General features: G+C 43.6%; 1 protein-coding gene across 2 annotated transcripts in view; it reads left to right on the forward strand.

The window, feature by feature from the left end:
* Positions 1-5620: 5620 nt before the first annotated feature.
* VASH2 (vasohibin 2) overlaps positions 5621-24960 on the forward strand; it is a 47922-nt gene continuing 28582 nt past the window's right edge. Inside the window, exons 1-4 of one of the 2 annotated variants that reach the window (XM_072990109.2) lie at positions 5621-5797; positions 6816-7312; positions 13275-13363; positions 18344-18400. In XM_072990109.2, coding sequence (XP_072846210.1) covers positions 7037-7312; positions 13275-13363; positions 18344-18400 — 422 coding nt within the window. In that variant the 5' untranslated portion in view covers positions 5621-5797; positions 6816-7036. The remainder of the gene's footprint in view (positions 5798-6815; positions 7313-13274; positions 13364-18343; positions 18401-24960) is intronic. The other variant, XM_020794644.3, reaches the window with a different exon arrangement.

Genomic DNA, 24960 nt, shown 5'->3' on the forward strand with positions numbered 1-24960 from the left:
CCATGGTCTCCCTGGAGCTTGGGCTCATTGCAGGGTTCAGCAAGAGGAATTCTTACTGAGATGATTGCTGATGAAGGTGGGGGGGTTCACGATCTCCTCTGGATATTGCTTTAGCCTGCTACAGACCAACATTAACATAAAATGGGCCTGTTAATGACTTGGGTGAGGGAGAGATTTTTTGTCTTTCAAAGGAAACAATGCAGGGGCTAAAAACAGAGGCCTGCATTTTCAGCCCACCTCAGTCAGGGACATGCTAACATGTTTCCCGATCAACATACTACTAGGCTCAAAAGTAGATTCCGTACCTTGCTCCAGAACTTTTAAAAAAGTCATAATTAATGGTACTATTTAAAAGACTTGAGTCCAAAGCCTGGGACATCACCATAGACAGATTCTTAGACCCTGTACCCCAGCTCTCTAACTTCCCCACCACACCACAATTCTCTGCCCTCACCAGGTCAGCCAAGGAAGGAAGGGTTGCCTGTTCGGTTTGGCCAGTGTCGTCTATTTTCCTGGGTGAGCAGCATTTCAGTAATGCTTTGCATGTGACATTGCTGCCTCTACCTTGTTACTTCTAGGGATAAGAAGGGATCAGCAATGTCATTTGTGCAAAATAACGCAACCATTTGTAATAGTGTGGGATTTTTTTTTCTTTTGAAGGAACAGAACACATAACATCCACATGGCTGATCTGACAACACTATACTCTTAAAATATGGCTGCTAATCTTCCAAATGCCTACAAAGTAGCCCACTTGCATTTGCTTTTCTTTCTGTCTGATGGATTGTGGCATAATCTGAGGTTTACGAAAGTCCCATTATAAGGATCAGTGGATATCAGTTAGACCTCAAATTCCCTTTTTATCTAACCCAGATGGCAGGGGAGGATGAGGATGTAAAATGACCTCAAATAATGAATACTATGAGCATGTTAAGAGCAAAACAAAAGCCCTTGTTTTCTCTTTAAGATTTCACATTTTTAAAGTTATTTTTATATACCACACAGAAGTCTTCCTCAGGGCTGTTTGTATAGCCTGGAGCCACTTTTGTGGTCAAGTTTCCAATTGCATCCAGAGGGATCTGGTTGCCACAAACTATGCAAATGAACAGGGTATTTGAATAAGTATATGTTTCTCTGGGACATCACATCTAGGAAAAACTTCAAAAAGGTTGGAGGCGGGGAAACTCAAAGACAGAAAGATGGTCTGGTTTCTATTTATGTTTTAGTCCTGATGCATCTCATTTTGGATTGTCTCATTGTAGAGACTTATCCTTTCTTTTTCTTCAGCATCTGATTCAGTACCTTCTGTCCTGCGAGCCTCATCTTCCGGCACTATCTCTTTTTTCATTATTTCATCCTAGGGATTTCAGGGTAAGAAATATCCAAAAGTAGTTTACCATTGCACTCCATCTGTGCACTATTAACAAGAGTTAAGCTTGCATATCACTATCATAGTTTATGAAAGATCCCTATGAATATCAGCTTTGACCCAGTAGCTGACCTTCATGAGTTTCTCTAGTCTTTCGCTGATACAACTGTTCCTTCTTGAGAGAATGGATGCACCTCAACCAGGTGTCTTCACTTTGGCCACTGCCTGTATTTTCTTACTAGGTGCAACTTTGTTAGGAATCTAGATATTTGACAGAGTCTAGCCCCCTAACAGTATTGCTCTCTGTTTTCCTGGCACATACTCCCTTCGCCATGCTAAAGGAAAACTTCAATGATAATTAGAATTAATATTTCTGCACTGATTACAGCTGTAAATGTATACCACTCACTTGGGAATAAGTCCCATAATTAACTCCAGACAGCTTACTTCTAATTAGACATGTGCAGAATTGCAATGTCAGGCTGTAATTTAAATGTACTTTCCAAGGATAAACCCCCGTTGAACTCAGTGGGACTTACTTCTAAGGAAACAAGCATAGACACAATTGTACACAGTTTTGTTGTTAAACCAAGGCCCCTGGAATTCAAGCAATGTGGCATTTTTTAATTATTATTATGTTATCATCTGCCAACTGTGTCACTCTTACATGTTTCCGCTGAGCTAAGCTGCCATCTCCACAGTATCTAAATCAGAAATAGATTTCCTAGCACTGTATATAGTTGTGAGTCATCCTTGTTATAGCATAAAGAATTTGGGGGGGGGGCGGCGGCTCGGTTTTCAATAGGAAATTAAGACTCATTATCTTTACAAAAGACCTGCCCCAACAGATGAAAACTGTTTCTTCATTTGGTTTTGTTTAATGGATGAATGCACTGGCTTTCCATGTTAGAACTCTGCTGATCTGAGGACTTTCCTGATGACTGCCTGTGCTCTAGCCTTTACTTGTAATTGCACTGAAAGTGATTAAATTCCCCAAATTTGAAACATACATTTGAGCCAGAACTTACTTCGACTCCTCTGTAGCATACCTTTTCAGTGTCATATCCCAACCTTGGAACAATTATAGTAATGAGAAAGTGTTGGTCACATTCCATGATAACGACAACCCACAGCGTTCATCTAAAATAATAGAGCAAGTGGACACGGGTCACACTTGATAACTGCACAGAGAGCGGACCACCTCCTGCATTTTGCAGTGGCGGGATCCAGATGAACCACATGCAACTTGGCTGGTGGAAAGGGACTATCCTGCTCCCCACCTCCATCAGAGGAGCCAGTGTTCACTATCTGAACATGTGCTTGTTTGTTATTGTTTTGTGCCATCATGTCACCTCCAACTTATTTATTTATTTATTTATTTATTTATTTATTGGACTTATATACCGCCCCATAGTGCTACAAGCACTCTCCGGGCGGTTTACAATTTAATTATACAGGCTACACATTATAGAGATCCAATGAATGAGCAATCTTTGAAATGTCCTGCCCTCAACAGCCCTGACCAGCTCTTGAAAACCCAAGTCCGTTGATTACTTTACGGAGTCCATCTATCTTGTATTTGATTTCCTTCTTTTCTTGCTGCCCTGAACTTTTCCCTGCATTATTGTCTTTTCCAGAGAATTCTGCCTTTTTGTTATACAGTATGCCCAATGTAGGACAGCCTCGGTTTCATCATCTTTGATTCCATAGATAGTCCAGGCTTGATTTGGTGTAGGCCCTACTTGTTTGTCTTTTTGGCATTCCAGGATATCTAAGGAGTCTCATGTCACAGTGGTTAAACGGCAGTCCTGCAGAGAAAATTCTGTTAACAATCTGCATTCAACCCCAGAGGATTGAGGTAGGTGGCTTGAAGTTGACTCAACCTTCCATCTTTCTGAGGTCGGTAAAGGAGCCAGCTCATGGGGAGGGGGCAATATGTAGTCTGCATAATTAAAGTGCAAACCTCCCAGAAAATGCTTTATGTAATATATAAGGAGCACACTTTGCTTCACCTGCAAAGTTCTCCTTCAGTTCTCAATGTTCTTCTTCACAGTGTTCTTTTCAACTTTCACTGCAGCTTTAATATCTGTACATAGTAACTGGGAATACAAGAATGTAGATGATATTGGTCTTGATATTCAGTGACTCATTCTTACACTTGATCAACATTTCTAATTCTTTCATCATTGACCTTCTGAGTTTCAGTCTTCTCTGATTTCCTGGCTATGATCTCCATTTGATATCCAAGGTATCGAGAATCTTTCAGTTTAGTTGTTGTCAACATTAAAGTTGTGTAGTTCTTTTGTAGTCATGATTTTCATCTTAATATTCAACTGCAATCCTGCTTTGTCACTTTCTTCTTCAACGTTCACTAAAAATCATTTCAAGTCATTACTGCTTTCTGCCACTAAGATGCTGTTATCTGCATATCTTAATTCATTATTGATGTTTTTCCCAACAATTTTCAGTTCTCCTTCTGAATCTAGTTCAGCTTTCTGTGTGATATATTCTGCAAATAGATTGAACAGATAGGGAGATAAAATGCACCCCTTTATCTGGCACCTTTGCTTATATAGGAAACAATTATCTCTTTCCATAATCAGTCCTAACGGTGGCAATACCATCTTTTCCCTTGCATCTTGGTTTCTTGTGATGTGCCCAAAGCATGACAGTCTCAGTTTAATCTTTTCTTATACCTGCAGAGAGTTTACACTTTATTTGATCTAGCACCCACTTATTTGTCTTTCTGGTAATCCTCCAGCACCCCATTTCAAATGAATAATTTTTTAACTGTCAGTTTTCTCTACTGCCCAACTTTAACATCTGTACATATTAATTAAGAACATCATAACATAGATCGTCTTTGCCTTAGTCTGTAGTAAGTAACACATCCGTTCACTAGATCAGTGGTTCTTAACCTGGGCGATAATGCCCCCCAGTGGGCGATTTCATTTTTCAGGGGGGCGGTAGAATGAAAAGGGGCGGCGTGGGGGCGCTGGAGCAAGCCAAACCTGTGAAGATGGCTGCAGCCTTTTTAGGGTGTGCATGAATATATATTTTCCTCCAATTTTAATTTAGTTTCAGACTTTTTGTCTTGAAATTTTTAGTTCTTGCATTTGTTTTTATGCCCTTTTTATATTTCTTTTGCGTCTTAAAATTCACTTGCAACTAAATCATTAAATGTTACTTTTTGGGGGGCATTTCATTTTCTTGGAATTTAATTTTGTTTTCAGGGGTCATTGGATTTAAGTGTTTTAAATAAATAAATAAATAAATAAATAAATAAATAAATAAATAAATAAATAAATAAATAAATAAGATATCATCGCCACGGGGAGGGGGGGCGATGATAACTTCCTCAATGGCTCAAGGGGGCGTTTCTTTCAAAAAGGTTAAGAACCACTGCACTAGATGATATTTAGCTCCATCATTGCTGCCCTTCCAAGTCTCCCTCTTCTGTTGTTTGGCTGCAGTCCCCACAGAGATTGATGATTAACCCAAGATATGGAAAATCTTTTAACCATTTCAGTGTCTTCATTCCCAACACTGAAGTTAGTCAATTCTTCTGTAGAGACAATTTTTGCCTCCTTAATATTTAAGGGCAGTCTTGCTTTTCAACTTGCCAAACTCGGTAATGGCAGCCACCGTCCAGAGCCTTCAAAACCAGAACAGGTCTGTTACTGATAGGACTTTTTAAATCTTATGAATTAATTCATAAGGTTGCCATCCGTTAGAATTGACTTCACAGCACATAACAACAGGTGTTGATGAGTAAGGTTGTTTTTTTCCTTCTTCAAATTCTTGTGATATAAATATAATTATCTGCGCGATTATTTTAGAATTATATGAATGATTCCAAATCATCATCATCAAGCAATGAAATCAGACAGTAAATTGAGGAAGACTCAGTCACAAATAAGAGAGGGATACAAGTCACATTGGAGCAATAAACAGAGATGGCTTCAGAGAACTGATTTACTATTAATATACAATGCATCATCCATACAAGCTGTGGTAAGATAACTTTTATAGATTATGATCTCCAACCCTGACTATAGTCAGGGTTGACTTACAAGACCCTTCCTAGCAGTGGGGTCTTGGAAGAAGAAGAAGAAGAAAAAAGATCGAGACCAGTGATCAGATTTCCCGGGCTGGCCTTGCTCGACTGGAGAAGCCGGAGCCAATCAGAGGCCCGCCCCGCCTCTCCGAGCCTCTTCCCACCCCTCGCAGGACCGCCCTTCTTTGTTGCGGCGTCCAATAGGGACATTCGGAACGTCGGCGGCTGCCGGGTAACATGGTTACATGTCAGAGAGTAACACTTGATCATGGAACATGGACTGAAGCAAAGGCGACCGACTCGGCTGCAACAGCAGCATCAGCCGCAGCCGCCCGGAGAGGCTCCGGTGCAATGAATCCCACCGCGGCCAGGTAGGATGCTGGTGGCGGCGGCGGCGGCGGCCAGTGGGGGAGCAGGGCATGGGTGGGGTCCCCCGGGGGGAACTGTCTGTTTAAGAAGGGGGGGATCGTGATCTTGGGCAGCGCGACCTCCCGGCTGCATTTCCCCAGGCGCGCACGTTCCACCCGGGGCCCCGCCATCGCCCCGCGCTCTCACGGGCCGCCGTGGATCGGGGCGATCGGTGTGGGCTCGCCTCCATCCGTTGGCTGGACTTGCACCAGTCCCGAGCTGTTTGCCGCATGCCTGCCTGGTCGGGCTGCACCGAGCGGAGTCCAGGGCGAGGAACGCGATGTGTGCAGACGATCGGTCCTCGCGCGTTTCCCTAGCTCTCCCTCTCTCCCCCTCACACACAGAGAGACACCTTGTGTGCATAGGTGTTTTTTTTACCTGTCCGATCCCATCCAGGCTCTTAAGTGCCCAAGACACCGGGTCTCCCAAAGCAGGCAGAGATCTAGCGGAATCCCTTCCCCCGCCCATCTGCCTGACAGGATGGATTAATGTGAAGGATGCAGCCCCCAACAGCAGGCTCCTTCCCGATCCCTTTTGTGTGTGACAGTTCCCTTCAAAGGTTGCCTTTCCTGAATTTTTGGGGGGGGGGCGGAGAGGAAGACTCCTTCCCTGGCTCCTGTCGCCCCTTGTCTGAGAGGCGGCCACGGGGGGTTGTTTTGCTCAAGAAGAGGGACGGAGTGGCTGGGAGGGAGAGGGAGAGCATCCTTCTTTTGTTTGACAGGTGAATAGGCTGAGCGCCAGCTTTGATTGCTGCTGTTCTATTGTTTGCCATTTCCGGCATACAACAACAGGGTCTGTTTTGTGTGTGTAGTCAGAATTGTTTCCTTATGTCACCTCCTCCTGTTCTTGGAGCCCCCCCCCCCCCCGGAGAGCTGGTGGGAAAGGGGATGTTTTGTCTAGCGCCAGTGTGATGATGCTAACCTTCTCCGGCTGACACCGGGCAACACGTGCTGCCTCTCACCCTCTCTGCTGTCTTTCTAGGTTCTGCCTGCAGGAAGGCGAGGAGGAAGAGGAGAAACCTGCCTTTGGTGTGTGTCGGCGGCGCTGTTAGAGAGCAGCCACTTCCATGTCCGTCTGATCCCTTGGGCTGGAGGCAGGCTGCGGCTGGGATGGCCGGGAGGGCTGCCTCCTTGGGGTGTTGAACGGTTTGCCTTTTCCCGCTGGGCTCTGGACTGGCTGCTCCTCCTCCTTGTGGGCTCACCATGACGGGGTCCCGTGCCAATCCTTCCCGCAACCCCCACCCCAAAGGAGACAAAGGGGGCCGCTCGAGGAGCTCCCACGCCCGGCCCGTCAGTACCGTGAACAATGGTGGTTCGGAAGAGGAAGACAAAGATGGAGGGGTGGTTTTCCTCGTCAACAAGAGTGGCTTCCCCATCGATGGGCACACCTGGGAGAGGATGTGGGGTCACGTGGCCAAGATACATCCTTCCGGCAGGGAGATGGTGGAGACCATAAGGAACGCTGCCTACCTGGCAAAAGTAAGTGGCACCAGTTGCTTCCCACTTGGGTGCCCTTGTTCTGGGCTTTAGAGGGGCCCAAACCCACTAACCCAGCTTTCCCCACATATTTGCCAGCTGTGCCGATGGGACTACAAAGGGCATCATCCCCCAGCCAGCAAGACCACTGGGGTGATGGGAGTTGTAGTCCAACCCACTGAAGACAGCCAGCTTTGAGAAGGGTATTTTTGCTGGCATTTATGAGTCTATCCATGAGTACCCAGCTCGCGGGGGTGGGGGGGTGGGGGCAGGGATGTGTAGCCTGCATAATTAACTTGTGAACCACCCATAGAGTGCTTTAAGCATTAGTTTTGCTGTTTAGTCGTTAAGTCGTGTCCATCTGTTCGTGGCCCCATGGACCAGAGCACGCCAGGCCCTCCTGTCTTCCGCTGCCTCCCAGAGTTGGGTCAAATTCATGTTGGTCGCTTCGGTGACACTGTCCAACCATCTCGTCTTCTGTCGTCCCTTTAAGCACAATATGGCAGTATATAAGCAGCACCTTTTGGTGTGTGATCGATTGTTCCTGCTTTCCAGACTCGATGGTTTCAAGGTGCAGAGGTTAACTCTACAACTTTTGCAAGAAAAGTAATAACTAGTAATGCATTGTATTCCTATACAATAGTCTTTTAAAGCAATCAGTGAGCTGTTCACTTGGCCTCATCCATTTCATAATACTTTGCCAGCTGCCCCACACATTTCCATCCCCCCCCCCGCAGAGCCCTCAGAACTGGTAGGCTACTTATTAAAAAGCAAGTGGAAACAAAACAAAAACGTTGTAGAGCACCCAGGAGTTAAATAGGTCCAGCTGTGGTTTCACTTACTTTAGTAGGCCCATTTGAGCATCTATAAATGTAGCCCAACAGCTGCTCATATTTTATCCCCTAAGGGAAATACTTGTAATTCCAGATCACAGTTGAGGCTGAAGGTGGTACCCGTGACACTGTCATCTGGGAATTTCCATACTAAGTGCTTTTTTAGAGTGAGAAATCACTTTCCGCACCTTTGGAAATGTCAACTTTTGTTGTCTGCCTGCAAGCAGAGTGGTGAAAGTTTGCAGTTCTCGGCTAGCAGCTCTTGCGCTGCCATAAAAATCACAGGTGGACAACAGCTGTCCTTTAGTAAGGGCAGATAGCACTACTGGAGAGGTGTATTGAATCGAAAGTGCATTTTGGATTGGGTGGGAATTGGAAATCTGTCCTAACCACTCCCAGGATCACTTAGCCGGCATGGCTAGTGGCTATGATGGCTGTAAGATTTGGGGAAGTGTAGTCTGAAAAACCAGTTTTCCCAACTCTGATGCCCATCTACTAACCGGATGAATTGAATTCTTATTTTCTTCTATTCTGACCGGACCCCAAGAATGGAACCTGTCTCAAGTACTGAGCATTTGCAGCTGCCCTGTACTAGGTCAGGCTATGTATTAACAGGCCTTGGAGGCTTGAACCCAAAGAACATGAAGGGGCCAACATGTACATCCAGTGCGAGAGGGAAAAAATCAAAATCAGTTTTCACTGTGTAATCATAAATCTGGAAATAGGTGTTCAGTGCCAGATGGACTGTAGATAATAAAAGTGCGTTTTGGATCTTAAAGTTTAGTCACCTTGACAGATGGTTGAAGTACACTTATTGGCGAGGGCTGGCCCACAAGATTTCACTGCTGGAGCAGAAGCAATAAATGATACTCCTGCCCCAGTGTCAAGATCCATGATCTTCAAGGAGAAGACCAGTTCCCTTGGCAGTCTCACAAGGACCCTTCTTCCTTCCCGGCACTGAAACATGATGATGATATTGGCTAGCTGTTTATTGTCTTTTCATGACAGCTGAAATCAGCTGCTGGAGGCAACTGTAGGTAGGGTTGGTCCATGTATCATTTGCGTTTTTAAAAAGTTCCAGCACAATCAGTACCCTAATTCCACTCCCTGAACTTTATCCTAATGAATGTTAATCTTATGATATATGAAAATTTGTCTGTATGTATTTTGGACAGTCTCTGTTTTTACTAGACCCTGAAAGTAATGCATTCAAGCTGCATGCCCAGGACAAAGGAAGCATCTGAACCCTTCTTTCTGGTTCCTAGGATGTTCTGCTGCCTCTTCACCCGCATGCTTCCAAAATTAGCACAGAAAATCATTAGGATGGGGGCAGGTAATGCATGGCCCTCTAGGTCTTGTAGGATTGTAGGATCATCCCTCACTATGAGGAGTGGTGGGACCAAAGTGAGACCTGTTCTGTGTCTCTACCTTGTTAAACAAAAGGAGATAATTAAATAGATGATGTCCAGGTTGTGTGGATGTTCAGAACCCTGTGAGGCAAGAATGGAAAGCTTTGGTCTCCCAGGTTGAAGATGACGACCATATATAGCTTGCAAGTTGCTTTTACTCTCATCTCCAATCAGTGACTGGCAATAACAGGCTGTTTGAATAATGTTCAAAATTCTGCAGACAGATAGACTATTGACTGGGGCCAGCTATAGGGAGCATATAACACCCCTGCTACAACTGCACTGGCCACCGGTCCGTTTCCCAATTCAAAGTGCTGATCATTACCTAAAAAGCAATATCCGGCTTGGATCTAGGCTTCCTAAAGGACCATATCTCCCCATAGAAGCCCTCTCAGCTCTTAAGATCATCAGAGAAGGCCCTCCTCTCAATCCCATTGCCAGCACAGTCATAAGAAGGAGCATAAGAGAAGGCCTTCACTGTAGTTCCTCCTAGGTTGTGGTAATGCTCTCCCTCAGGAGGTCAGGTGGATGCCCTCCCTTTTATGCTTCCGCCAACAGTTGAAGTAGTAAAGGGCTGCCTTCCTTCCATATGAGCCTGCCCTGCCCGTCCTCTAAGATCAGGCCAGGAGGCCCTTCGAAGGTGCCATCCCTGAAAGAGGTGAGGGGGATGGCATGTCGAAATCTCAGCTGTTGTTCCCCAACTTTGGAACGCCCTCCCTATAGAGCTCCGCCTGGCTCCAACACTTTTGGCTTTTCGGCGCCAGGCAAAAACCTTTCTGTTTAGACAGCATTTTAATTGAATAGTACTGCATGAGCAGTAGGATTTATTAATGATAAATTGACTGTTTTAATATTATTATTATTATTTATTTGATTTGGGAAGTCTTTCCTTCTGAAGAGCAAGGGAGAGTTGCTATAAACAAACAAACAAACAAAGAACCAACCAACCAACTAACCAACCAACCAATCAACCAGACAAACAAAGTTGGCAACCCTGGATGTGGAAGCACATACTCATTTGCATCATTAGGAGGCTCCGCCAGTTTAATATTGTTCAGATAAAAGTTGGATCTCTGCAAACATGGTAGAGTGTCCTTCACTGGAAGAATTTAAGCTAGGGGCGCATGATCCCCCCCTTGCAAGTGTTTCAGTAGCAGATTTTCTGGATAGAGGATGGCCTTGGATTAGATGACCTTGGAAGTCCATAAGTGCCATGATTCGGTGATTCTAGAAAGGCCACCTCCTCCTTTCCAGTCCTTCCATTTTAATTTTTCAGTTGCTGGATGGAAATGAATCTTTATGAATGGACTTATTAAAGTAAGTGCTAAATTTCTGTGTCTGGAAATCTGCTGTGTGTCATCGGCATAGAATCTGCAGTTGCAGATGATTTGCTTATTGGGGTGTCCCTGGCAAAGCATACACAGAGTTCCTCTTGGGCAGAAAGGAGAAAGGGTTTGGCTTTCAGTGAACATCCCGACACGGCCGTCGCCACTGCAAGCAGTCGGAGCAGATGCTCCTCCTTTTTGCCCTCTGTCTGGTTTCCACTCTGAATTCTAATTCTGTACCATGTGACCTGCGGCTAGACTATCTATGCTGATTGATGAAACAGCGGGCGACAAGAGCCGCCCCCACGGGCCACTCCAGGGAGAGCAGCCCTGCTTCCAGCCACCTGTTACATCTGCAAGATCTCTAAATGCTGGGGAGCTTTGGAGAAGATTTCCTAATTAATCATCCTAATCTTGTAGCAGCTGTAAGGATGTTGCCTGGCTGACGTTTAAGGTTACCTACTGCAGCTTTGCTCTGACGCCTTCTCAGCTGGCCATAGACCTCAAGCCTTGTATTGAGGTTGCATGTTAGGGCAACTTGTGAATCATGGACCACAAGCAGCCCCCCCAGGGCTGCACAACCTTCCAATCTTTTTTTTAAACCCCAAGAAAGCCACTCTCCCATGTCCCCCCCCCATGTCACTGCTTTAAGCTGGGAAAGTCTCTTTTCTCCCAAACTGAAATCTGGCCACTTCTGGTTTTCAAAAAAGGAAGCCCTAGAGGCATAAAAAAGTGGTGAAGTTTTTCAATCTGCCCTGTAGTCCCCGTCCCCCCCCCATACTAAGGAATTGGGGAAGCCCTTGGACCTCTCTGAGTTGCCCACCCTTGCTAAAGCATATATCAGTCTTTCCGAAATGGAAACCTTCCAGGCTGCAATTTCAGTTTCCCCATCCATATGGCTGAGGATGATGAGAATTGTAATCCATGCATTCCATACCACATGCATGTCCCTAGGCTGGAGAGACCTAAGGTATTTGGAACCTGGCAGGAAATCCCTGTGTGGTTATGTTCTGTCAAATTGCTTCTGACTTACCGTGACCCTTGGACTTCGTAACCTCCAAAAAGTCCTGTCATTAACTGGTTCTGCTCAGGTATTCCTAACCCAAGGCTGTGACTTCCCTTATTGGATCAATCCATTTTATATCCAGTGTTCCTCTTTTTTCTGCTGCCCTCCCCAGTACTGTCATTTGTTCCAGTGAGTCATGTGTCCAAAGCATGGGCAGACTCCTTCCCTTAGAAGTGTCAACAGGTCTTCTGAGAGAACCTTTCTTGCTGTTCCTGCTGCTCTCATACAAGCACATTTCCATAGGATAAGACCATTGCAATGACTTCCCTTCCCTTTTTGTACCTTTGCTGTGCGTGTGGAGATCTGAGCTGATCGTCTTTTTCAAAAGCTTGTTCACTCACTTCTTAATCAGTTAGTCAATTAAGCAATTTCCCGCATTTTCACGGCTTTGTTTTTTCTTGGAAGCATGGCTATGGAGGCTGGCCTGAGGAGTCCATGTGCTGGAAAATGTATTAATCCACTGCTTATTATTAATGTTTATTTATTGTATGTATTATGATGCTTAATTCTTGCTTATTATGATTTGGAATAGACCTGCACTGTATTAAAGAGATGGGAAAGCCATCGCAATTTTAGGAAGCAACTATCAGTTTTTTAAGTCAGGGAGGCCTTGTCCAGATTCCTCTCTGTCACTCTCAAACTGTAGCTGGCTACTATTTTCACCTAAGGGTTCAGATAGACAGCTCTTAAATAAGCAGCGCTTCTCTTTTACCCGAGATTGTCATGCCAGAGAAGTCTGGGAAGCTTGCTGGTACTTCAGTCACTTGGTATCCTGACAGCTGCCTCCTGCCCCATATGTCAGTGGTTCAGCTGTTTCGTGCATCCCGTTTCATGCGCCTGTGTCCATTTGTCAATTGCCGGCAGAGACATCGGATAGCATAATGAGCTCCCTTCTACTCTTGCATGAAACAGCTGCGTGAAATATTTCAGAGGAGGAGTGGGGTGAGAGAGGCATGGAAAAAGATGGGAAACAGGCTTCTGTCTGGGCTTGTGATGCCAGACTCTGAACGGTTCCTCGAGCTGACACAAAGTTAGAAGGAAGACAAAAGCTGACCTTTGAGAAGTTGGCGGCATTCTTGCAAGGCACCGAATGCGTGTTTTGCAACGTTTGCAGCTCGGCTTTGCACATTTGCCTTAGGAAGAAGTCCTACTGAGCTTGGTGAGACTTCATTCCAAATAAGCAGACGATGAGACTTTGTGTGGCCATTGGATTCAGCTTTGTTTCTCCTCTCCTTTCCCCTGCTCTGTTGCTTGAATAACCTTGTTTTGGCTGCCTATGTTGAAGCCATGACATCTTTCAGCCCTTGTCTTTCTCTTTCCCCTTTTGTGCAGCCTTCTGTTCCATCCGTGCCAAACTACAGGGCTTCCATGACGATCCCAGAATGGCTTCAGGCAATACAGAATTACATGAAGATGCTCCAGTATCCTTTACTTTACTTTTTCAGCCTTCCTCCTCTTCCCCCACCCCCCATGGAAACCAACCAGAAGTCAGGAGATTGCTGTGCTATAGTCATCCGTTGAGCTGCTAATGAATGGATGGATGGATGAGGTAAAGGAAGGGATAATTTACCAATACTGTAGGAGGATAGAAATGAATGAAAAATTTACTGTTATGAGGACAGAAAATGAGTGAGAAGAAAAGTGCTTAGGCTGCCCTGTCAAGCGTTTGTGGAGATTTATGAGGCTATTCAACCAGGGCGCCTTCTCTCGATCTTTAGGGCCCCATAATTAGCATTATTTGACACTGAGGAGTAGATAATTGAAGAGAGAGGTTGAATGCCTATCCATAGAAATGTTTTGTGTGAACCTGGCTGAGTTGCAAGGTCAACAGGAGGAGGGTTTACAGGCCTCTGTGGTGACAGATTACACTGGTGGAAGACATAGGTATGAATACGCTCACATGGTCTCAATGAGCGTTTTCCACAGACTTTTGGAAAGCTACCACCTTAGTAGAAGCTGGTCTAGAATGGATCTGGGGATGCTACCCCCTTGGCCCACTCATGACTGCCTCGTTTCTGGAGGTGGAGGGTCAGGGCCTTTCCTATGTTGGCCTCCTGCTGATTTTTTTTTTGTGTAGGTGTTTGCTCACCTCCCCCTGTGTGCATGTGAGTGAATCCTGTCTTTTGCCCAGATCTTGAAACATTATATTCTGAAAGGACTTTAGACTTTAGCATTACTAATGAATATTTATGCTCGTGTAAGTGCAGGGGTGTAAATCACAGAGGTGATTTGCAGCTAGTTGGTGAGTCACTGCTTTATTCTGAAACAGTCATGTGATGTGATGTGAGTTTAGGGATACAAATAGTGACTTGTTAACTAATGGCAATTTGTTGCTTTGATTTCTGCCATTGCATTTATGCCAGTGTAACTAATCAGTAGTGTTCTTGCCACTGTGTTGCAGTAGCTAATTTGCTCTTATTGTTATTGCTGCCCCATCATGCAGGTAATTCTTTGTATTGTTTACTATTAATGTATTGCATAGTCCCTACCAGCAGACCAGAAAAACACAGAGAAATAATTCCTGATTGCTCCTCATGGACAATTCTGATACCACATTTCATAATTATTTACAAAAACACAAATGGTAAAACAAACAAACAAAATCTATCTAACAAACTCTGATGAGAAAATGTCATAAGACCAGAAAAAGTGTTTAAATTACCTAAAAGTGATTTTCAAAATAACATTTAAAGGTAACTAGAAAACACTACTTGTTACTTTTATATTATAACATTGTAAGTACTTATTACATTATTTTTGTAACTGTTACACTTTCTCCCAAACAGTAACTTATTACAGATGATTACAGTGGTGCCTCGACTTATGAACTTAATTGGTTCCGGAAGATGGGTGTAAGTCAAAATGGCCGTAAGTCGAAGCACCATTTCCGAATGAAATGCATTGAAATGCAGTTAATCTATTCCGGCCGAAGAAAAAAAATCACACACACACAAAAGCACTGCAAGACTCATTGGAAATGCGATTAATCCCTTCTGGCTGAAGGGGGGAGGAAGAAAAGCAATCAAGCGTGCAAGACCCATAGGAAATACACAGAAAACAAATGGAGCACATCAGAAATGCAGAGAGAACAAAGGGACCAGGTCAGAAATGCAGAGAGAACAAAGGGACCAGGTCAGAAATGCAGAGAGAACAAAGGGGCAGTTCGGAAATGCAAAGAGAACAAAGGAAAAAGCAAGGGAAGCATGCAAGACCCTTAGGAAATGGGGAAAAATCCCAAAAGCAACCAAACCACCCAAGATCCATCGGAAATGGAGGAACCCCCCCAAAACAAACAAACTCTCAGGACCCATCCGAAATGGGGGAGAAACCCCCCAAACAAACAAACCCCCAAGACCCATTGGAAATGGGGAAAAAAACTTCAAAAAGCAACCAACTCACCCAAGACCCATCAGAAATGGGGAACCCAAAAAAAAAACAATCAACCCTCCCAAGACCCATCGGAAATGGGAAAAAACACTCCAAAAAGCAACCAAACCCCCCAAGACCCATCAGAAATGGGGGAGAAAGCAAAAAAGCAAACAAACCCCCCAAGACCCATCGGAAATGGGGGAAAACCAATGAAACAAACAACCCTCCCAGGACCCATCAGAAATGGAAAAAAAACACACCAAAAAGCAACCAACCCCCCCAAGACCCATCAGAAATGGGAAAAGGCACTCCAAAAAGCAACAAAAAAACCCCAAGACCCATTGGAAATGGGGGGGGGGACAAAACAAACAAACAACCCCCCTAGACCGATCACAGCACAAAAACATAACCCCCCCAGCCCAAAACCATGCTGCAAAAACACCCAGAAAACAGCACCTTACCTTACCAGGCAGCCTTCTCTGATCACACACACTCTAACTGCTGGTGCGAAAAAGCTACAAAGAAGCAGCCTTGTCACGACTTACAGTTAGAAATTAGAATTTCCCGCTTTTTCCCCCTGCCTTTTTCTGTTTGTAACTGGAAGCTCCGGCCCCAAGTCGAAGCAAAATTTTGCGGCCAGAGCAGGTCGTAACTCAAAAAGGTTGTAGGTAGGGACGTTCGTAAGTCAAGGCATCACTGTATGTTATTTGTAACTGGTCACTTCCAAACTCTGCTTTTACCCTTGACTGCACCTGTCACAGTAGCTTTATCCATTGTTGGCTTCTATGCTTTACCAGTCTTTCAGTTATAGTGTCCAGAATCCTGTTGTATAAATTCTGCCTACAGAAGTGTCATGACATCAATGGAGATGTTTGGCAACTGAAGACTTCTTTCTTTCTCACAGCTTGTCCAACTCACAAGTAATCTTGTGGTTGGTTGGTAGGTAGGTAGGTAGGTAGGTAATATTGCTAGGGCAACTGGGAGTTTTGAGTACTGTTAACTCAGCACCATAACCAAAGAACTAATAAATACTTTGTCTCATTTTTGATGTATTCCCCCCTTCCAGTTCTTGTGTCTACACTGCAAACAGATGTTCCAATTTTGCTTCAGCCAGGCTATTAAGCTGCCATCCTACTTCAGAGAATGATGGAAAGTAGTAATACAAACCATTGTGTTGACCACAGGTGGTATCCGGCAGGGTCTCAACATGGATAACATCTTTTTTGTTACAGCATGAGTCCCTGGGAACATGTTGGGAACAATGAATCCTATCAGTGGCTTCTGACAGATTCTTAAGGTGTTTTTTTTTTTTTTTAACCACCACTTGTCAGAACATAGATGAAGGACCTCCGGAGACTAGCAGCTTTGGCAGAAAGCACACTACAGACATGAATAATTCAACCACTATGAATAACCCAAGTCTTTCCAAGTCAAAACAGCATAATCCTTGCCTGATGAACTCAGACCTTCCCACAAAAGAGCACTTTAATCTTTGAATACTTTGGGAAAGGGGTTCACTGTGATTTAAGTTCTTGGTTAGACTATTGGCTTATGGACGATGCACCGGTGCTATAGGTGTCCTGGAGGGAAATGCATGGAGAGAGAGACAGGATCAGGAGGTGGGAGACAAGGAAACAAAGCCAAGGATCAAGACCAAGCAACATACTGAAACTCACCAGGTTCAGGCAGGAAGCTGTCCTGAGCGCTCTGTAAGGAAGGAGAGAATCCCTCTGCACAGCTAAAGTCTTTGCCCAAACAAGAAAACATTGTCCTTTTTGTGTAGGTTGTCCCAGTGGGTAGCTTGGATTACGGGGCCAGTCCAGTGTCTGAGAAAACCTCACTTTCCTACAATAGGGATGAAGAACATTCCCCCCCCCCCAGTGTGGATGGACTCCAACCTCTATCTTAACTGATCCTTGGCCAGGTTGACCAGTAGTGATGGGAACTGGAGCCCAACAACATCTGGATGCTCCGAACTGGAACTCTGGTGGTTCTTTACCTAGACTGGTTCTATACAAAATTGAGGGAAGAGACCGAAAGTAGCCAGTTAACTCCTCATAACCAGTTACCTATGGGGTAACACAACACAACTGGCAGTTATGGAGTTATCTTTTAGGTGTAAAACCTATGCAAAGAGTTAAGACCTAGTTACTTTAAAATGTCCATTTTTCAAGGGCATTTCAAAGTATTTTTGGAAGCATTTTAAAAGACTCCCACTGGCAATTTTATGCCATTCTCCTCAACTGTAAATAAAAAGGGAAGCATTATTTTGTCGTTCAGATTTTTGTAAATATTTCTGAGGCAATATCAGAATTGTTCACTAGAGAGAGCCAGCGAGTGTTTCTCCATATTTTCTGACCTAGTTTTTACAATGCACTGTATTAATAATGCAACAAATTACTTGCACAGTTGGTTCTATAATAAGAGCAACGGGACTGCAGAGAAGTAATAAGCAACACAACAAATTCATTTTAAAACATAACATTCTAAGCTGTTGATTGAGGGTTCTGGTTCTCCAGATGTGACTAGAACATGGTTTCGCACTCATGTTTGAACTGGGACACTAGTTCCATCATGCTTATGTCTGAGTTAAGGTGAAGAGGTGTTAACAATGAAGGAAAAAGCATGATTGCCTATAGGAATTAACACTGGCCCAATGCTAGATTTCACACACTGTTCCTGTACTGCTTTACCATAAATAAAATCCTCCATAAAGTCTCTTATTTACACTTAGTTTTACATTGTTGCAGTTATGGTCAAATGGATCTGAGTTTTCAAAAATGATAATCGAACTGGGTTCTGTTGGGTTCCAGTATCTGATTAGTGAAGTCTTTCTCAAAGATAATCTTCTAATTCTATGACATGAAATTATTTTCTCTCACACACACATAGGGTACTTGACTTCTGTGAATAGACTTAATAGCATTGGCTTACATTTCTAGAAGAATTTATGATCTAGTAATTTCTGTGAACCTTGCCCGGGGTTCTCCACTTTCTCTGTCAGTTACTTTGCCTGAACTAATAAAATCCAGATACAATCACACAGGAACTCAATTCTTTGAAATTAGGAAATCAAGACCTTTAAGTGGGTAAGTAACGGGATCTCTCTTTGGGTTATTTGGACACATCAGGCACCCCCGCTGCTGTATTGGAGCCATGGTTTCTTTTTAAAGGAAGGATTCAAGATGAATTTGATGCATGGGTAAAGCAGCGTAGAACTGATGGACAAGAAGATTTTCTTGGATGTCTCATTGTGGAGTCAAGTTACACTCAGGGCCGTATTAACCCATGGCCAAGCTCCTTGGCTTTCAGGTATTTTGAGAACCCCTCAGGGACTTCAATTTTTCATGCCGTGACAGCTGACAGCCTGAGAACTGAAATACATAAAGTCTCAGAAGTCTTTCATTAATGTCTTCATCTTATATGGTTTGAATACCATGTCATAGACATATTATTTATCATTGTAAAAGAACATATTCCACACTCCATATTTTTTCAGTTTTTCTGGAAAAAAAATAGCTTTGAAAAAAAACAACGGAACCCCCCCCATTTCCCCCCATTTTCCCCAGACCTTCCCATCTCTAATCCTGACCCTGGCCAATTGACGGACCCCTAGTCCCTTGTGAGGCCTTCAGCCTAGTCAGCCTTATGAATAATACCTCCCAGACTACACTTAGCATGTTTTTTGAAGAGATCCTCTGTCAAGTGGTGAAAGATGTCTGTATGTCACGGCATATGCTTTCTTCACTTCTTAGCTTGCCTTCCAGTGCACTTTGTGATTGGTCACTGGAGCTTAATTTACAGATCAGATTGCTGAAGCATGAAACTCCGATGAAATCCCATTGTGGGAGGAGAAATAGGTTCCTTGCAAGAAATGCATGTTCCTGATAATGTCTAATTTAATCCACTCTTCTGAGTAAAAGGCATAAAAGGAATTACTTCTTCACCTTCACATAGTAAAACTTTGGAATTTGCTACCACAAGCAGTGTAGCAATGCTCACCATCCTGGAGGACTTCAAAAAAGAGAATTGGATAAATTCTTGGTGGAAAGTGCTGTCAGTGGTTACTAGTCCTAAGTGTTTCTTCCAGTTCCAGAGACAATAGGCATTCAAATAACAGCTACTATGGGATGTAAGTCAGACAGTATCTTTATACTTATGTTCTGCTAAACAGCCTTCCCATAGGTGACTAATGGGCAACTGGGTGAAGAGAATGCAGGAACAGGTGGGGTTTTAATCTCATTTATCATGATTCTTCTTATGTTCTAATGTTCTGATACATGGGTGCATTGCAGTGCATTACAAAAATCTAGACAATTGCTCTCTGTTATTCTGATGAGGGTCCCTCTCAAGCTCCTCAAAACCATGGAGTTTGAAAAATCTACTCAGAATCACTATGCCCACCTTGCAAGGTAGAACTGCCACCACATCCATAAAAATAGCATGGCTGCCTGTAGCTGGCCAAAGCAAGACCTGGTTTTAGTACCACAGACTCTCTGATCCCAACATTTTTATCTTTTATTATAGATAGTGAAAAAAGATTAAAGGGTCCCTAATGTTCAAAATGATTTCAAAAAGCACTTGGAGCAAAAGGGATAATTTGAGACAAAGGCTGAAACAATTGAGAGAAGCACACCAGAAAATAACAAAACTAGCTAATTTACATAATACACACACATTAATGTAGCACCAATATAGTTCTGAAGGAGAGTGCATCATTCCAGGATGGCAGCTGAACATAGCATCTCCTGAGGGGTCAGCTAAGCTAACTAAAGTAACTTCTGAGCACCTTTTAAATACATTAAACATCACATTCTCGAGCCTCCCAGATGGTCTGCCAATCAGGTTTCAAGTTCCCTCAAATGTTCACAAAAACAAAACCACTTTCTGCCCCTCTTCCTTCACACAATAGAAATCATCCAATCAGTGCAGTGCCAGATAAGAAACTGACGTGGCCTTGAGGACTTTACGATGCAAGAGATATGCCCCCCCCCCCGCATTTTCAGCCAGCTTTTCCCAGGCACTGAGAGAGAAACCTGAAGGTTCCAAATGTATTCTGTGTTCCATATTCCCCTATTTTTCAGTTCCTTCACACTGAGAATCAAGAGTCATGCCTGACCCTGGCTGGAATCCTGGTTGTCAAGGCATAATATAAGGGCACACCACTGGAGATGTGCTTGGCATTCTTCTCCAGCAACAAGGTCTTCACAATCAGTTGTGTGGGTCCCGTTTTAACTGAGTGTGCAATGTGTTGTCACAAGTGCTTTGTGGATAGCACTTTTGCCTTGGTGCAACTGTAGCTACTACAAGTGTCACATCCAAGTTATGTTTGTGCAGCTACGCAACAGGATTTTTAGCCCCTCACTGACAGTAGTATGGATGCCATTCACTGACAGAAGTTCTCAAAGGTTGTGGATGAGAATCTCTTGCACCCTTGCTGGAGGCAAATCGAAACTGAACCAGGGACCTTGGGGTGTGGGTAGAGAGACAGCACTGTTGTTCCGGGGGGGGGGGGGGATGGATGGAGGATTATTAAAGCTGAGAAAAAAAATACTGAGAACATCACAGCACGTTCAATGCAAATTTGCTTGTTTCTTGCTAAATGCATTGCATAACCTGCCTTCCCTGGAACACATCAAACCTTTAGCAAGTTCCTTTTCCTGTTGCAAACTTAGTGGCACTGACACTAGTCAGCTGGTCAATGCTAATTTATTTAGCAACTCATTGCCCAGGCTCTTCTCCGCCCCCCTGCAAATTTCTGCAGTTTCTTCATCCCTACATTTTTAATAAATTCAGCTGCAGTGCCCAAATGAGTGGCTTTCTCCTTCCACCTTTCTCCTGGAAGGGCTTATTTAGCATCTAATACAGGGGTGAGTACTACTTTGTAGCCTGCGAACTGCAGAGAACGCTCGCCCCCCCCGGGACCATTTTTGTAAACCTCCCACACAAAAAAGCACTAAGGAAGCGGCTTTACTGAGATGCTAAAGATGTTCTTCCTGACTTGTGCTCAGAGGCCCCCCAATATTTCTCAGTGTGAATTATGTTTGGCAAAGGAAAAGTTTTTTTCCCTACTCTTGGAGGTTTCCAGGAGCAGTGGTTTTTCAGTCTATGTAGGTGAAGGGGGTTCCTCACCCACCCACAATGAAAGGAGATGCAGAAACAAAAGTTAGAACAAACTTTACTGCTTGCAATTGGGTCGGTGGGTGGGTTTTCAACCACATTGGCTCTCCAGGTCTACCAATATCACCCACGCTTGATCTGATTTAGTGGTAGTGGCACTGAGGGAGATTCTCTGCAGTGTTTATATTTACGATAACTGCAAAATTAATAGGGTTGCTATAATCCAATTGTCCAAATCTGGGCAGCATGATTTGCATGCTATGCAAAATAGCCCACATATTTCACAAATTAACCAACACAGTATGCAAATCAGGGCAATTAATTGTTATATGGTTGCTCCAGCTATGTTTGTTATAGTGATTGTCTACCATTATGTCTGAGTCTTGCTACCATATATATGTGAGGCAGTTAGGTGCTTTATTGTATTGATTAGAAGTCTGATTATAGATCTGGAAGAATTGTCTTTATCTTTAGCAGATTGCCTGAAATCTTGGTAAAGCTTGGTAGACTGTTTAGTTTATCCTTTCCAACAAAATTCTCTCTCTTTTTTTTGAGGGGATGGTGGTGGTGGTGATAGAGGAGAGTAACTTATTATTCCAATGTTGAAAAGTAATCCATTGCATTTATTTATTTATTTATTTATTTATTTATTTATTTATTTATTTATTTATTTATTTATTTATTTGCTTGCTTGCTTGCTTGCTTGCTTGCTTGCTTGCTTGCTTGCTTGCTTGCTTGCTTGCTTGCTTGCTTGCTTGCTTGCTTACTTACTGCTACCTTAGTGCAAAGCACTACTCTCCTTATGTTTTGTGTTGCTTGATAAAAAAAACCCTGTAGGCTTCATAAGGAAGTAGTATACAATCTGCCATTAAAACCTAAATTGTAAACATTCTTTTGGAATGTAACATTTTTTTTTCACCCTCCAAAAAAGGATAACTCACTGCAGGTGGTTGTGTTACTTCTAATCTGTTGCACTTCCATGTTTCTCCAAGAGTTTAAGGCCTGGGTTGGTATCTGACTTCAGTAAAATAAGCCCTTTAGGCAGCTTCTGGCGTGGCAACTTATGACTCACCAGGATGCATCTGCTTTTGTTGAGCTAGGAAGTGCTTCGTGTATTGAATTTAATAACCCCTCAATGTGCTGAAGGGTCAAGACGAGGGAGTTCATGCACTGAAAATGGAAACTGCATTAAACTGGAATGGATATTCTACCAAAACCAGGATGAGTTGCTGCCCTTTTGCACAGCGCATCTTACGAGGAGCATCAGGCAATGGAGTTGTTAATATGCTACCCACCGTAAGGGTTGTTTTCTTGGGCGGCTGGGAGGCCATCTGGGATAATTACCTTGAAACGTTCTGTAAAGAGAAGCTGATGTTCCTTTTCCAGGGTAGCTCATGAATTGTCACTCACAGCTTTGCGCAGCCATCGCTTCCTGCTTTGGAGATGGTGTCAGGAGTTCTCGAGCCATGAGGTTCAGGTCCTCCCTGTGGAGAGTTAAAAGGTCACTCGCTACTTATCCTGCCTTCCCAGGGTATGCCTGGATCAGCTCAGAAAGCTGATTGACAGCTTGCCTCTGTTTCCTTCAACTGGGATAATACAAGAGGCTTGATCTTCCACCTCTCAGGTAAACAATAACATGCAGTGGAGAGGCAGGCATTATATCTGTTGCTAATCTCCAAAGCTGATTAGGCCAGAGATGCCACAGATGTTGTCTGTATATCCTCACAAAGGGACATATAGATAGCTCTGTGGTTCTTGTAGCTCAGCGTGGGAGGGAAAAAAGGAGCTAGCTGAATCCCTTTCCAGACTGGTTTACACTAATGTTTCCCCATGCAGTTGCAAGCACATGTATGGCCCGGGCAGAGTCATAGCTGTTCACAGTGTAGAGGAAACATGTGCCTGTAATTTGTAGGTGCTGCTGCAAAAATGGAAACACATCCTTCACCCAGACCATATGTGCCATTAACAGTGTGCGTCAGACTTTATCAATTATAAGATTATCATCCGATAGGTCCCTGCCCCAAGTATCTTCCACTTTAAAATTAAAATGTGGAAGAAATGGAGATAGAGATGGGGAAGATTATGAGGGTCCCCCCTTTCCAGTTACATGTACTTTGGAGTGTGATGTTTTTGCCCAGCTTTATCTTTGCCATGCTTATTTTCTACTTAGAGAAAAGTGATTATTTAAGGAATCATTACAGACATAATGCTGCTGCTCCAGTTTGAGGTGGTCCCAACACTCTGCTATCCCTTTTTGTTACAGACTGGTTATTTCTATTTCAGAACATAATGGGAGAACTGAGGGTTCTTCTTAAAGTTCAAAAGTTAGTGCCCTCCAGCGCAGCCATATTTTAGAATACTCAGTAACATTTAACAGTACAAGATGTCACAGCTCTGAAGTAAGTGTCCATCCTCTCCCCCCCCCCCAGCCTGCTTTTGAACCCTTGACGAAGCAGTTGCAGGCGGAAAGCTGGGAGACTTCTGTAGGAAGCACATTCAGTGCTGTTTGCTGAGGGTGTCTGTGCCAGCTCCTCTTCGCACGGACAGCAGGCTGGGTGTCTCTGTGCCTTCGCTGGTGCCTTTCCTAAGCGAGAACTCTGATCTATGAATAGGAATGGTTGTGAACGCGTTAAGCAGGGCCTGCAGCAGCTGTGCTCAGAATGAGATCCTTGGTAGACTTGGAGTTGTGACTGTAAGCAGTTGGGTGGGAGGAGAGGAGCAAGAGAGGATGCAGCCGGGCCTTTTTCGGATGTTGTGGAGAAGCGCATGAAGAGCGGGGATGTGCCATTCAGGTTTCTTTAACTCCCAGAATTCCCAGCATTTCCCAAGAAGCATTTCCAGTGATCGTGCTGTCTAGGAATTCTATGAGTTGTAATAAAAAGGAGAGGGAAAGAGACAGTGGGGAGGGAAAGGGAGGAGCTTTCCTAAGCTCTGGAGTTTTGCAAACGTGTGAAAGGTCATTAGAAAAAGGTGATTGTATTTTATCTGCTCTGACCTATACTGATCTTCCTTCAACCTAGACTGATACTTTTAGGGGTGCTGATGTTCCTTCCATCCTTTTTACATTTCTTTCTTGATTCTTTCTGAGAGAAGACACAGGAAACATCCTGACTAAATTTTTAAGAGGTGAGGTGGTAGCCATGCATCTCTACCGTAGTTAGTTAGCCCAAGGATTCCTATTATTTATTTATTTATTTATTTATTTATTTATTTATTTATTTATTTATTTATTTATTTATTTATAGTAGTAGTAGTAGCAGCAGCAGCAGCAGCAGCAGCAGCAGTAGCATATCAAAGTATTTCTCTAAGAAATATTTGCTCTTTAATTTTGTTGGAATTAGAAGTGTGGATGTGATTTATTTCCAAAAGGGGAAGGTGTATTCTGCTAATCATATACTTACAAGATAAATTATGCTAACATTTCAAAATTTGAGCTGAAATTCTACTGCTTAGTGTACTAAATTGCATCAGATTAGGTCCATGGAATCAATGTAGATTTGGTGAGTCAACTCCTCTGTAAGTTCTGTTG

Source organism: Pogona vitticeps, chromosome 1 (assembly GCF_051106095.1).
Source record: "Pogona vitticeps strain Pit_001003342236 chromosome 1, PviZW2.1, whole genome shotgun sequence".
NCBI lineage: Eukaryota > Metazoa > Chordata > Lepidosauria > Squamata > Agamidae > Pogona > Pogona vitticeps.